The sequence below is a fragment of the Astatotilapia calliptera genome, chromosome 20, assembly GCF_964374335.1.
Source record: "Astatotilapia calliptera chromosome 20, fAstCal68.1, whole genome shotgun sequence".
NCBI classification, from domain to species: domain Eukaryota; kingdom Metazoa; phylum Chordata; class Actinopteri; order Cichliformes; family Cichlidae; genus Astatotilapia; species Astatotilapia calliptera.
Genome location: NC_137441.1, coordinates 11,797,427 through 11,812,888, shown reverse-complemented (window position 1 = coordinate 11,812,888; position 15,462 = coordinate 11,797,427). Strand labels below are relative to the sequence as shown.

The following is a 15,462-nucleotide window of genomic DNA, read 5'->3' as shown; positions in this document are numbered from 1 at the left end:
CAGAAAATATGGAATAAAATGAATATAATGTGACTTCAGTCGAGAAAGCAAAGAGGAATTTCTGACTTTTACTTCACTAAACTTTAACTTGTATGATTTGCTGTATTGTTAATGATTGATACTATTAAGGTGGTCAAGGAGGTTGTGGATCTGGTATGTTTACTCTGAAAATAACCTTTTTAAAAAGCAATGTAAGAATTACAGTAAGAGAATTATATTTTACAAGAGGTGGGTCTTGACTTGAAGGTGATCAGGAGGTAAATCCAGGATCAAGGAATATTTGGTGGCATTCTTTGCCATTGCAAAAGAAAAATAATAAAATAATATTCTCAAAGAGACATATCAATGACATATCAGTGCCCTTTTTTGAAGACATTGACTTGACATTCTTAAGAAAATATCCATACTTAATTCTCCATCTATAAACAGTAAGCTAACTCAGCTCCATGGAGTACCCCACCTCTCACTCCATGACAGCGAGGACAACTCTAGAGGATGGATGGATTTATTTAGATTAAATGTTAAATTGGGGGATTTCCTTTTATCACTCCAGCAGCAGGATTTAGTATGTTGTGTGTGCAGCAGTTCTTCTTAAAGAAGGGACTGCTCACTGTAGTGATGCGGCTTAATAAAGTGTCAAATCTCTGAAAAAGGTTGAGTCTGTAAATACTGTAGTTTATCAGCTGTAATCTACAATAAAAGCTTTAACCATGTTTCTTATCAAACTCAAGCAATAGTCCTGATGTGGGGTTGATCCTGTCTTACCCAAAAGACACTCCCTTAATCTAAAGCAATATGTCACTCAAGCCACACCCACACAAAACGAGAGCCCACTCTGAATGTTTGTCGTTTATGATTTTGAGTCTATGAGTCTAATTTTAGATGTGAGACTATCCCATGTGCTCTTTATGCCCTCTTCTGGCCAAGATTATTTATTACAACTCACACTTCCTCTTGCATTCATTTAAATTGCATTCATAACATTTAAAGGCGAAAAAAGCAAAGATGAGCCGACCCTCGTATCAAGTTTTTTTTATGTTTATTTTCATTGAAATTCTTATTGAAACGCTTTGTGCTCCCAGTTAAGGATCAAATAATAAAAGGAGACTCAATGTAAAACTCGCACAGCCGATCAGCAGACCTACTCTTGAAGTCTGGGATACAACATTTGCTTTGGATTGCGCTGATTCAGAACAAAAAAGCAGATGGTTTATGTAAAAATGAATATCATACCAAATAGCACAGTGAAGGCGGAGGAGAAATGGTAATGTCTTAAAAAGTGGGGACAAAAAATGAGCACAATCAGTGGTTACGAAACATGAGAGCGGTAAAACGAAATAAAAAGTACTGTATGTGCGATCTCGGTCGCACACGTACACACATAAACGCACTCACTTGCAAATACACCCAAACGTACAGGCGCAGGCGCACACAAAGGCACACACTCACTCTCACGCACACACTTGCGCGCACACACAAACACAAACCCACAGATAAATTGTAGTGATTGAAAATAATGAAACCCTGGTTAAATCTAATGGTATCATACATCCACGTCTTGTGTGGGAAGTGCAGAAAACAAAACAAAAAATAAACTAAAATGGAGAAAGAAAGAAAAAAGAATTCTTGTGAATAATGAAAAGCATGCCCATCTTCACTGGTCTAACCCAACTTGAAACGACCACAAACCCAGAAGTGCTGCCCTCTCTATCCACCCCTCTACTCCACCCCCACCTGCCCCATGCTCTCTTATCCCTTTCACATATCATTCCCACATCCCCGCCTCACCTCCGTCCTACCCCCCAGTCTCCTCCCCTCCTCAAATTTCTCTGCTGGATTTAAGGGGTTTCCACACGTTTCTGCATTGCAGATCAAAAGCCTGCCTGGGAGGAGGAAAGAGGCGGGCAGGAAGAGACGGGGCGGCTACTGGTTCAATCTCTGGTCACCATTTATGAAAACACAAAGTCCAGTTCAGAATACAGAGAGATGACTGGGTGTAGAGGAGTGTTGTTGTGTGTTGAGGTTAAAAGTGATTGACCTGCATGTTTTTAGAGTGGCACCGGAAAATGTTGTTAGGTGTTAGTCTACACGTGAGTTGTCTGGGTTAGTTTTGTGTCTGTGTGTGTGTATGTGAAGGCACTGGGTGGGGGCAGTGGAGGTGGGGTTGGTGTAGCTCAGGGCCTTGTCCCTCATCCCTCGGCCCCAGTCAGAGAAGGGGAGAAGGGGCAGGTTTATAGGGCTTGTGTCTTGAGCTCGATGGGCTCCCCGCGGGTGTCCTGCTGGGTCTCGTTCTCGGGAGGTCGACTGCCCTTCAGTGTGGCCAGACGCTCGGACAGACCCCTCATGCGTGGGAACAGCATGAAATCATACAGGAGGGCCCCCATGGCACCTCCTATCATAGGCCCGACCCAGTACACCTGTAAGCAGCAAAGTTAATATTTATCAGCGGTTGAGTCACTTATGAGACCTCTTAAAACAGAAGGAAGGTGAGGGAAGATCGATCGTTTCAGGTCTTACCCAGTGGTTGATAAAGTTTCTGAAGATCACAGCAGGGGCAAAGGACCTGGCAGGGTTCATTCCAGCACCCGTGTAGTACATCTGAAACACAAGAAGCACGTTTCTAATATTTACACTTCCGTATGCATGCATTTAACACTAGATTATATGCTAAGACCGTGTGTCTTTACCCCCATGAGATGTCCGATGGTAACAGAGAAGCCAATGGAGAGGGCAGCAGATCCGAGACGTCCGTTTCTCCTCTCATCAGTCACGGCGAAGATGCAGATGACAAGCTGCATGGTGAGGAAGACCTCCACAGTGGTGGCCATCCCCAGGCTGATGCCAGGCTGCAGCTGGAAATACACAAATATGATAAAAGGTGATATTTGGGCCGAGAGGTGCAGTGAATGAATGCATTTCATTTGAATCCAACCATGGTTTCATATCTTACCACATTAAACCTGAATTGGTAGTACAAACTCTAAACCAAAAAGGATTTCCCAACATTGCTACACTTATTTCCTGAAACATCCCTCTTTGGTCTTTACCGTGTTCATTGCCATGTTGCCTCTCATGTTGCCTGGTGTGACCCCATACAGCACAGCAGCCCCGGCTACAGCACCCAGGCACTGGGCAGCAATGTAGAAAATGGCTCGGAAAAGAGACATCTGTGAGCCGACAAGGTAGGCAAAAGTGACGGCAGGGTTGATGTGGCCGCCGCTGATGTGGCCGATGGACTGGATGAGGGTAGCGGCTGCCAGCCCAAAGCACAGGGCCACGTGAAGGACATGATGAGGCCCAGTGGTCCAGCGCAGGGCAGCGCCCATGCCAAAGAACACAAAAAACATGGTCCCGAAGAACTCGGCAAAAACTGCCCGCCAAAAATTCATAGACCGGAACTCCCACATGGTGACGGTTGAGGCTCTCCACCAGATGAAGAGGATTCTTCAAAAATAAATCTAGAAAAGGTCAAATGTGTACCTTTTCAATCCTCTTCAGATATCAAAAACTTTAAAAAAGAGTCTCCCTTTTGTAGTCAGCTCACTAAGCTGACCAAACACAGCTGGAAAGTCAGTTTAAAGACAAAACAGGATTTCAGAACGTCAACAGACGAATCCACTCAACAGATCTTTTACCAGACTGGGTTGGTAAAGTCAACTCAGCTGCATTCGCTTGCCACCTCTGTCCACCTGTCCAAAGACATAGGTGTGAGATAATGTGGGAGTGTGGGAGGAGATCTCAGGTGGAATGGGATGTCAAGAAGAGGTGGGCATCAATGCTAAAGGGGTGTTTCTAAAAAGAGACGGGGATAGATAGCGTCCAGTGGACCTTTTAGCCTCTCTGACGGAGGGGAGAGGGCCAGACGGGCGCTTTATAATACCCCCCCAGGGGCCCCAGGTGACGCCATAATCCCCCTGTAGGGCCAAGGGCGGGGGGCAGCAGTGCTGGACATCCTAAATCAAACAAACTTAACCCCTCTGTCTCCCCCCACATAACAGCATATGGCCAAAAGAGATGTAGCATATCTAAGAGGAAAAAAATATGAAGTGAAAATGAGTGAGAAATTATTCTTTTTTAGAGTGAGGTAGTAACATTTTGCAGGAAAAAAGTCACAAGAGAGTGTATTCATCTTTAGAAGGAGTCAAAAATGACAGAGGAAAGAGTTGCAGTGAAGAGCAGGTTATGCTGAGTTTTCTTTCGGGAGTATGTCATCTGTTGATGTATCATAACTTTCATTATCAGGGGACACGCATGCTGATAGATTAGGGCAGAAAACACACACATGTATGCACAAAAACACACATGCACACATTCAAATAATACAGTTGGGGCCCCCGGACGGAAGTGCCCAAAGCTAACAGTGCTGGCCTGACCGATACACTGAAATGCCTGACCCTGTGAAACCATTGTCTGTAACAAGCATCTGGGCTACGTATGGACAGAGATAAGACAAAAATACATATTAAACTGAAGCACAAGTAACAACAGCTGGCAAAGCATTTTCTCAAATTTGCAAAGCTTAGTGCCAAAATGCATGTTTAAATTTGCAGCTTCTGTTTATTGGCGTGCACATAATTAATCCTGCCTGTGAGAATCAGTGATCTTTAATTGGCATTAAGCATTGCAGAGGCCTGGAAGTGTGAGCACTTTAACCTGAACTTGACACCGCCTCAGGGTTCAGTGTGCACTGACACCGCCCCACAACCAGCGCCATTTGGTGGCGCTAGAAAATATTGGAGAAACATGTTAATCTGGCTGATGTGTGCAAAGAAGGGGCGAAAGCAGCAATGCAGAGAGAAAACAGTGAATCAAGCAGCAAACCAACAATAATTCACACAACGCAGCAGATTGTGCCTTCTGTTGTGACAGGAGCTTCGAGGAGGTGCTTAGCAGAGGTTTGCAGTATGTGAGGCTGTGATGCAGGAGGACGTACGACCAAAGCCCTGAACGTTCTCAGTGTGTGCGCGAGGTTGGGAAAAGGGGAGAAGGGCAGCGGGGATGCGGGGGAACGATGGGGTTACTGTGCAGCACCGGGGCGTCACGCCGACCAGCCGAGCGACATCACTGGTGGAGGAGTGTGTATGCGTGCGCATGTGTGTGTGTGTAGCTGGGGCGTGATGAATGCAGATAGCTGAGCTTGCCGTTTTAACTCCCTTTTATACATGTTAGAAAGAACACACACAATGCAAAATGCTGGCAGCACAGTGGCAGTTATAGCTATTGTGCATGCTGTATGTGTGTCTGCGAGTGTATGTGCGCATGCTGCATGCAAATTTAAGAGTGTGTGTGCATGTGTATGAAAATTACACACATCAACACAGAAAGTATAAAATAAATGGTTCGATTTTTTTTATTTAATATCAATTTTAAAGGGTTAGTTCGTCCAAATTCTTTACATATAATTTGTTGTTGATTGTACAATGCCTGTGACTTAAGACAAACTAAAGCAAATTATCAGTAAAGAGCAACTTTTTTCTATTTCAACTGAACATTTAAACTGCAAACACGTAAAACACATTTTAATGCGAGGCAAAAATAAAGGCGCGTACACCCACGCACAAATATGTTTAAAGGTTTCATCAAAGTATTGTCTCTCACCCACATACACGCGTATGCTCAGCGTTTCCATTTCAAATTACAAAGCGTGTTGTGACTGAAGGTGTTCTTTCTGTAGAGCCATTACAGAGGAATGAAGGTCCATTTGATTGTGAATAGGAGACCTCAGAGAAGAGATAGACGCTAACAGGCACAGACATGAGAGAGATGCTGGATGAGAGCGTCATTGAACCCACGGTGCAGGCTAAGGACCTCTTTAGCATTTCAAAGCATTCGCAAACACAAGGTGCAACTGAAACATAAGGGTGTTTTCAGCAGGATTTCAATGAGTCTCTGTTAGAATTATAATGACATGCAAATGTGAAAGTGAATACTGAATCTCACAGTATTGGCTACACTTTTGCATACACTAATGACAGACAACAAGGACCTCAAAGGTCACATCCACTCCTTTTAAAATTCAGCTTCTACATGAAATTCTCCCCCACGCGCATTGAAAAAAGGGGGAAAAATAAAAATTATCGTGTGCTTGTAATGCACCAGCAGAAGGTGAGAATTGCAACCCTCCCTTTGTTGCCTCATTATCACATGTGGGTTTTTTATTAGCTTTGGTTCTTTGAAAACATAAAACATTAGCTGCATACGTCCCAAAAACTGTGTTACTCTGAAGAGGAAATGGGAAGTTTTGCCATTTACAAAAGAAAAGCTGGGTTTTATCTCCATATCACACAGTCTGGGCTTTTTTTCTCCATCCCACTCATGTCTTATAGCTTTTTGTTAGTATTACTACTGCTAGTGTTCTCAAATTTAGGAATAAGATTGTATTTTTACCTAATTTTACTGCGTCACTGCAACTTTAAGACATTTCTGTTTTGTGCCATGAGGCCTGCAATAAAGTTTTTTTCACGTACTCTGAGCATTGGAAACAAGTTGTGAACACTGAGATTTCATCATCTTTTATACAGTAAATGCATAACTTTAACATGTACACATCTGGGGGTCATATTTCTGTCTTTCTGGTAAGTCTAAGTCTAACAATCATTCTCTTTTGTCTCTGTTTTTGGTCTCCATTAACTTATGAGGGGATATATCTGCTAACTAAGCACTCCATTGTGTGAATTAGTGAGTCGCTATCTGTGCCTGATTGCTGTTTTTAAGATAGTTTGTAAGGTTTCTAGAGCATTTTGCTTTTTAAATCTGCAAACAGCTCTCTCCTGTGACAAAAGGGAGAAATCAGAGTCCTATTTTGTGAAATTAGACAAAATAAATATGAAAAACTTACTTCTGAGTAAGTCAAAAGTTTTACATACCCAACTAAACACTTTGAGATAATACCCCAAAGTGTGGCGTAAACAAGCTTCCATAAACTTCAAACTGTGACTTGTACATTAAGATGATCTTCTTTAGAATAAAATTTGGCATTTGAATGTATAAATCGTACATTTGTACACTCATTTGTAACATGGAAAGATTGGAATATTTCCAATATTTATATTTTTGAATCACCTTCATGAAATTAGCCCCAGAATGACTGGAAACTGAAGCTCTTCAAATGTAAGGAGAGCTGCACATTTATGTGATAATTCTCTGTGAATCAAATTTAGCGACTGCTATTCAGTAAAAAGTCCAAGTACATGTTTTAAGCTGCAGTTAATTTCCATCTTGTGCTAGGTCTTCGTTCAAAATCAAATTAATCTTGTAACTGTAGCTAACTTAGTCTTTGGCCAGCTCGTAAAACAAGAATTGACCAAATATAACACGAACCTCCAAAAAACAAGCGTACTTAGGATGAGATCTTTCAGCTGAAAATTCAGTTTTCCCAGAAATCCGAACAGTGAAGTATCTCATTGAAATTCATTTTCTGGGCATTTTTGGTTGAGGATGTTTTATTATCCTACACTAAGAGAGAAATACTGTGCTTTGTGCTTCGTACCGTTTTATGACAGTTGTTGTTGAACTGTTTGCTAACCTGATTCCAAAAAATGATGTGTTTTTGTGCAGAAATCTTCCAAAATATTTACTAAAAGCAGAACGATTATACTAATACTATATCGTATTATATTCCATGATTTTTTTGTTATTTATGGGAGAGTTTCTCAAATTTTAGTGTTTTTATTTTCGATACTTGTTGAGTATGTTTTAGCTGATACAATTGAATTTTTTAAAGTACTTTTAATTGTAATGATACACATTTTACCGTATAATGATAGAGATAGGGCCTCATTTTTCTTTTATTGTGTTGAAACTTGCGAGTAATCACTGCTTGTTTTTGCTTTTTATTTTTGTTAGGTTGTACATGTAGACCTGCTAGTTTTAAAAATTGTTTAGACAGATGGTCAAACAATATCAGACATATAAATATTAAAAATAAATAAATAAAAGTGACTATTTGTGAAAGTAAATAGTAATTATATCCCATTGTGGTGCATTTTGGTGCGCCAACACTCAAAACCTGGGTATTAAGCCATCAGTCTTGCAGTTAATAGACGGGTCTCTGTATGGCCACAGTCAAACTGCAATTCGTGAGTTAAACTGCTTCTTTATCAGGATGTTACGATTGCTATTAGATGACATTAAACTCTAAATGGTCGAGCACTCCTGTCTGCTTTTGTATATTACAGCATGTCATGTGAGATAGATTACATCCTTTCACACACCTTCTTTCTTTTCTTTTGTCCCCATCACCATTTACTTTGATGGTGTGTACACCAGTGCATCTTTTAAAAAATCGCTGTTGCACAGAGTGCGCTTTTTTGGTACATGTCTCTTCAGTTGTTTTCCTGCTTGCTGGCCTGCTTGGCTCTCATGGCATTCTGCGTGACTGTAGACAGCGACGATCCGGTCATGCTTGCCGTCTCCACGATCTCGATGTCCTTACAGGTCAAACAGGCCACCAGCTTCTGACGAGAGGCGCTGCGTGCAAAGAAGAAGTCATGGGACATCCCTGCCAGTATGGCGCCGAGCACCGGCCCGATCCAGTAAACCTGCAGGTGGGCAAAAGTGAGGTATGTGAGTTTTCATGGTAACTAAATGATCTAAGACAAATAGAGGAATCCATTAAACTGAAGTACTGTTAGATTTGACATTATCACCTCCACCAGTGAGGTTATGTGATTGATCTGGCTTGTTTGTCTGTTTTTAAAAAGATTACTCCGAAAGTTTTTGACACGTCTGCATGAGGACCAGAGATGGGGACCGCCCTGAATTCCATGGATCAGTTCATTGTTGTAGTTGATTAAGTTTGAGCTACTTTTAGCTGTTTTATCCACCCTGTAGTTTGGTCTCATCACAAGATAGATCTTAAATATGCTGAGCTGATTAACAGAAGAAATTTTTTTTTTAAAAATACAATAAAATTCTGCAAATGTTCCTTTCTTTCTTTAAATGTCTAATTTTTATCTTATGATGTTTAAAAACAAAAATATCTCCTATGAAACAACTTAAAGACACATGAAATGTCACCATTCTTTATTACAAACAAAAACCTTTTAAAATATGTGACCATGTTATAAGAGCTTAATCTGAAAAGAAAAAAATAACAATAGCAATCAATAGTAAGAAGTTAAATATTTGTCTTTATAGTGTAGCAAAAAATCAAAATCAGAAAATAAGTTCTTCAAAATGAACCCATGTGAATGTAAATTTTGTTGACTTTACTTATGTTGCACTAAAAATCATGTCTTCATAACTTTTGGACACTGACCAAAAATCTGTGTTTAAAAAAAAGATTTGGATTTTGGATTTCTGTCTCACCCAGTGGTCTTCCCAGAAGCCTGTGATGATGGCCGGACCCAGCGAGCGGGCGGGATTCATACTCGCGCCAGAGAACCGAGCCTGAAGAAAAACAAACAACATCACAATAAGGCTTTTTGTTTTTCTACATGAGGATAATGTAGCTTTAAGATTTAAAGACATATATCATAATAATTAAAGTTTAAAAAATGTTATGGCAGAAGGAACACAACAACCACTCAGGTCTTTTGCTTAAATAAAAGTGATTTTAAATAACATAAAAAACACTTCTGAAGTTATTTAATGTATAAGTTGGTAAAAAGTGCAATGGGTTCTTTATTTAACACCTTAAATAAAATCAAATGTTGATTTAAAAGCACACTTCCTCGTGTCGATTATATTTTAGTTCCGTTTTTCTCTGGTTTGGTTGTTTTTTGTTGCTCTTCTTTAAAATTGATCACACTTCCTGTAAAACTAGTTCCACTCACATATTTAACTGGGAGATCTTTTTTCTGTGTCAGTGTGACAGAAAGCAACAAAAGCTCCAGATTATGTATATTGAGAAATGCAACCCACAGTGGCTGTAGCAGTGGGGGGGAAAAAATAATACAAATAATACACTATAGGCATAAAAGAAGCTCATCTCACCCCTATCAGCACACCAGCAGTGTGTGCTAGTCCAATGGCCAGGTTTCCTGGTTCTGGGCTCTCCCTCCTTCGCTGGTCCTCCACCGAGAAGACGGTGAAGACCATCTGGAAGGTGCACAAGACCTCAATGCCCAGAGCCTTGGCTGCATTCAGCTCTAAAGGTACCTGGGTGAGGTGCGAGAAGAGTAAAAACATATTCTAGAAAGATGCAAATGATTGTTAGAATTTTTTTAAATGGCACACATACGTTCTAGGAACTGACCCTGTTGACAAAGTGCTCTGCTGTGGTTTTAAACGGCAGGGCCAGGTACAGGGCCCCAGCTCCTAAGGAGGCCCCCAAACACTGAGCGATGATATAAACGAGGGCCCGGAGAACATCAAGCCGCCGTGTGGCCAACAGAGCCAGAGTCACAGCAGGGTTCACCTGAGCAGGAACACAAGCACACACTGGCATATAAAACTATAGAAATCATAAACAGCTCGGTGGTCTCACGGTTCTCTACTTTAATGTTTATTGTAATAGATCAAATCAATGATCGCCAAACGTTAAAGTGCAAAAAGGAAATATGAATTTATGCAGGGTTGTTTTTTCCTTTCTTGTAACATTTATACTCTCTTACATTTATCAAATGTCCCTTTGGAGAGGAGACAACCCCCGAGGTTGAAACCGCTGAACTAAAACTACCTAATAGTATATATAATTATATAATTAACTAATTATGAGTACATTTTTTAACAAATGAGCAATTTCGAAATGAGGATGTTTAAATGCAGGACTTTTACTTGAAGCATTTTTTTACATTGTCGCATTCGTACTTCTATTCACTTAAATGAACTACTTTGAAGTACTTTGAAAGCGTTTCTGTCAAGTTCAGTTCAGAAAGAAAAATGAAAAACAACATGTTAAAATGACATAATTACCTGTGCCCCACTTATTTCTCCAAAACAGTGTCCCAGTGCTACAATCACCACACCCACTGCCACCGCTGGATACAGGGGTCCTCCAGGGGCATCTCCAGGGCCTGGCACAGAGGCACCCAGCACAGCGCTCACCAACACCAGGGTGCCGAGGAGCTCTGCCAGCATGGCGTGCCAGAATTGCCGACTACGTAGCTCCTCATAGAAAAGGGATGTAAACAAGTTGGGCTTTAGCTACTCCTCTAAATATATTGTTACATTTTTAGGTAAATAAAAGCAGAACACAGGTAAAAAAATAAATAAATAAATAAATAAATAAAGATTTTAATCATCAGAGCATGATGAACATGTAATCTCTATGCTGCAAATGATATTTATCCATATTTTTCTTTCAAAATATGTCTTAAAAACACTCTCAACGTAACCAGCTTAATGTTGTTTTAATCCATTTAGTTATAAAATTACTGATTATATTTAAATGTTAATATTCTGTACGCAAAGCCTAATAATAAAGAGACATTTTTTACTAAAATAGACAAGATTTAAACTCCATCCCATGTAAATTATAACACATTTAAACATTAATACATTAACCTAACATGCTTACCTCACGCCACGTCATTTCAAACCCAACAAGTAGGTTTATTCAGGCAGTTTTCTGGTGGTCGGTCTCTCTGTGTGTCTCTGTGTAACTGGTGGTCTCTGAGGACTTCAAGGTTCCTGCTACCTCCCTGATTAACCTGAGTGTGCGAGAGGTCCTTTGATGAGAACAGCCTCCTCCCTCTCTCTCTCTCTCTCCTCCTCGCCCTCTCCTTCTAGTGCACATCAGGCGTTATCAAGTAATTCACACACATCAGTCCATTTGCATACTTTACTCCTAAACATTCACTGACCTTCACTACTGTAAAAAAAAATCTTCAAAGAACTATGAGAAGCATTTCATGGATTTTCTAACTGGAGTCACTTTGGCCAGTATAGAGAGGACAGTTTCCAGATAACTCACATTCACAGCTAGTTCATGTATCGTGTAGTGGTTTAGAAGGCAAAAGACCCACTGGTTTGATCCCAGGAGGAGACCCAGATGCCTGGCATAAGAAAGCTGTCAAATCAAACATGCAGTGCTACCTGCTGTGGCAACCCATTTATATTCAGTTTATATCTTAACATGAAATGCAGACCCAGGAGGCTAGATTGCCTTCAAAGACAGGGGGGAAAAAATTAATAGTCCTGAAGACAAATTGAACTAAACTTTAAGTCTATTTAAGTCACATGTTTCTTTATTATGGACATATACCATGAAAAGTGCAAAACAGAGGTGGTAAAAATCGGACCGGAGGGCCATAACAAACCTGCAAACAGTCCCAATCCAGTCCACTGGATTCACAGCAGAGTGAAAGTTTTGCAGGAAAGTATTAAATATTTATCAATAAATTATTAAAAACGAATCATTCAGTTTTGAAAATTAGTTTAATCATAAAGTAAAATACTGTTCATTTTTAGTTCTCCAAACTTTAATGACACTATAAAGTGAATGTGAAAGGTTGAAACCATTCAATGAAAAAAAAAAATTATATATTATAAACAGTATGAGAAATAAATCATAAATTTGTGACCACTTTCTTTTTTTTTTTTTGTCATGTATTGATTTATGGACAATATTAATGTAATGTTGACCTGCAGACTAGGCAGGCCACGAATTCACAGAGTTATGGGATCAAAAGCCGAATCCTCTGGCACAGATATTTAACTGATGATTCCCAACCCCTCTAGTGCCAGGAAATGTTTTTAATCCCATAGGCTGTGGGTTTTCCAAAAAGCAAATCTATTCGCTGGTTTATTAGTTGGTTTGTTTTGCTCACAGGCAAATTGTGAATCCCACCTGAAAGCACGACCTGCTTCCTTACTCAGAGCTGCAGCTTTCTAAATAAACTTCATGTTGCATCATGTAAGACTTGAAACTAACTCCTGAGACCTAAAAAGACATTGTTAAGGTATTTACTAAGGATATGGACAACGGAAATGAAAGGCTGTTTTATCTGTAAAAATTACTTTTATACAACCAGACTTCTTTTTGTAACCAGAGTTGCCCCCTGCTGGCCATTTGAGGAACTCACTTGGCTACACCTTTCACACCTGAAACCTATATCTAGCTTATAAATTTAAATATTTGTGTGTTTTATATTTATCTTGAAAGTAAAAACACTGACATCATTATTATGTGTTTATGATAATTAGAAAAGAGCCATTTCTGTTACGATGACCATGGTACCATTGTCACTGTCACCATCTCAGCATGCTAACATTAGCGCTCCTTTTACAAAGCACATTTTAAAAGGGCTGGCTGGTATGGCTGTTTCCTTATTAAATTACATTTGTGCAACAGCATGACAGATACATTCAACAGTGGAAAAATTACCACAGGATAAAGTTGTTTTTGTTCCTGCTTTCTCCTGTTGGATGACCTGCGTTAGCGTGTTCTGAGCACCTGAAAAACAGACGTTCAGCCTTTATATCAGTTATAGAAAGAGCCAATTAGTGACAAGAGCACCAAGAAAACACCAAAACCTTAGGCTGTTGGTGTATGCACTGCATTTGTTCAGTGGATAAATATGTGATAAAAGCTTTTCCTCCTGGAAGGAAATTTGGGTTTCAACAGGCTCCAATGTGAAGCAGAGGGACTCTTTCCATCTTATGCAGCAGCATACTTACAGGTTAAAGGTGCAAACAAATGCCTGCTGTTTTGTTGACACTTTACCCAAAGATCTCAGATTTGATGTCGGCAGGCTCAGGGTTTTTTCCCCCTCCTCTACATACTACTTGTGAGGTACCGCTCTGATCACCATGGGGACAAACCCTTTCATGATGCTGTTGCCATAGAACCTATTGAGATGCTGCGTCTATGCACTCTTTTCATTTTCGCTCTTTGATATGAAACACACACCAAAGCAGACAGAATTCTTTGGTTTACGTCAAAACTCAGATTAATCACCTCTCTGACGCTTGTTTTCTTTCTTTCTTTTTCTAACATGTTATTTTTTTTTAGTTGTTTTTCATTTAGAGTATCTAAATGTTTGGAGTCCAATCTGATTTTCCTGATACCTCCAAGCATCAAAAGCCTTCAAATCTAGCAGAGTGAGTCCAGAATGAACTGGTTGGGCAGGTGGGGAGGAGGACTGCTGGTGTGCCCAATTATGTTGTGGATTACCCCCTCCTCCCTACAGCAACTGTGTAACTGTTATCCCCCCTTTTGTGGGGATAAGCCCAAATTTGTGGAGCAGGACGGGCGGAGGGCGCACTGGAACCCGCTGGCGTGGGGAGTTTTCAACCCCCCGCCCATACTGCTGACACTGACACAATTTCACATACACACCCGCATATACACGCTCATACAAAGTGCAAGCTAAGGGATTTGGGAGTGAGGGGTAATGGGAAGAGATGCTCTAGGAGACACGATATACACATTTTTACATTTTAACTTTACCACACACATATTTTTGTCTTTAGATGCTTCCCAGATGAAAGTGTAGAATATCAATCTTTGCAAGCAAGTGTTCACTGAACTCGGATCTTTTCTATTGCAGAGCAGCTGGGCCTGATGGCAGGATGTTTTCAACAGCATGTGCTTCAGACAGGACTCTCCAGGGAGCTGCACAGTCCTGCAAGAAAACACTTCGCCACACTTCGGCGGTTTCAAGCCCTTCTTCACTCTTATATTGCATGTGCTCCTTGTATGTACACACAAAAGAGAGCAGGATTTACGCTTTTTCCCCCCTGTTTGTTTGGCTAATCCCCAATATTTAAGTAATCCTGATATGGGCAAACCTTTCAGCACACTCTCAAAGAAATTAGAAACACTGGTGTCAAAGTTACAGTTAAAGTAACTAAAGTGGTGATACAGAAATGTTTTGATTCCACCAAAAACATACCACATATTTCAAATATGAAACCTTCAACTGTGTGCTGATGTGTGGTATCAGGAAATCTACAAGGAAATAAATCCATCCAGCGTTTATATTATCTGCTTAGCTTTCTGTGAATGGTTGAGTCAGAGGGGAAGCAGTTGTTTGGCATTAAAGGTTATTTATATGCATTCAGGAGTGTAGAGATGGTCAAGATGACCTGCTGAAGTTCAAAATGAGCATTGAATTTGGAAGATGCGCAATTTAAGCGATCTTATGGTTTTTAGTACAAGATGATCCGAGTACGTCTGAGATTTACAGAGAATTGTCTACAACGGAGAGAATATCCAGCGAGCGGCAGTTCTCCGGGTGAAAATGTCTTGGTGATGTCAGTGGAGAATGCCAGACTGCTTGCTTTAACGTTTAACGAAAAATGTTTTTTGGTTGGATGAGTCTCAGTTTTCGCTGCAACATTCGGATGGTATCATCATGTCAACATGGAGCAAAATCTCTTTCGTTCTGAAGTCAAAGCGGGTACAACCCAAAAGCAGCACTTTCCCCAAGTATTACAGCAAAGATATTCAGCAACGGTTTGAAAAATATGAAGATTACAATTTAAAAATGTATTTTCAATCGAACATTAGCAGGATTTACTAGAACTAACCCAAACCAGCAACCCACGTTTGAAACCACAGGTCATCCCTGAAGG

General features: G+C 40.4%; 2 protein-coding genes and 1 long non-coding RNA gene across 4 annotated transcripts; 1 reads left to right on the top strand and 2 right to left on the bottom strand.

Moving 5' to 3' along the window:
- Positions 1–1,022: 1,022 nt before the first annotated feature.
- On the bottom strand, positions 1,023–3,853 carry mipb (major intrinsic protein of lens fiber b). Its single transcript, XM_080295602.1, has 4 exons — positions 3,048–3,853; positions 2,688–2,852; positions 2,518–2,598; positions 1,023–2,417 (listed from the first exon to the last, which is right to left on the bottom strand). Exons 1-4 carry the CDS (start codon positions 3,405–3,407, stop codon positions 2,232–2,234), a joined length of 792 nt encoding a protein of 263 aa, XP_080151728.1. The 5' UTR covers positions 3,408–3,853; the 3' UTR covers positions 1,023–2,231.
- A 1,481-nt stretch (positions 3,854–5,334) lies between these two features.
- Positions 5,335–11,739, bottom strand: LOC145423304 (aquaporin AQPAe.a). 2 transcript variants are annotated; one of them, XM_080295599.1, is made up of 6 exons: positions 11,462–11,739; positions 10,858–11,052; positions 10,199–10,360; positions 9,937–10,101; positions 9,310–9,390; positions 5,335–8,540 (listed from the first exon to the last, which is right to left on the bottom strand). In XM_080295599.1, exons 1-6 carry the CDS (start codon positions 11,474–11,476, stop codon positions 8,325–8,327), a joined length of 834 nt encoding a protein of 277 aa, XP_080151725.1. In that variant the 5' UTR covers positions 11,477–11,739; the 3' UTR covers positions 5,335–8,324. The 2 variants fall into 2 exon arrangements, with proteins under 2 accessions (XP_080151725.1, XP_080151726.1); XM_080295600.1 differs by having other exon boundaries at positions 10,858–11,049; positions 11,462–11,738.
- Positions 8,336–9,667, top strand: LOC145423307 (uncharacterized). The gene is made up of 2 exons (XR_013904368.1): positions 8,336–8,561; positions 9,314–9,667. It is a non-coding gene; the product is annotated as an uncharacterized LOC145423307 (long non-coding RNA).
- Positions 11,740–15,462: the final 3,723 nt, after the last annotated feature.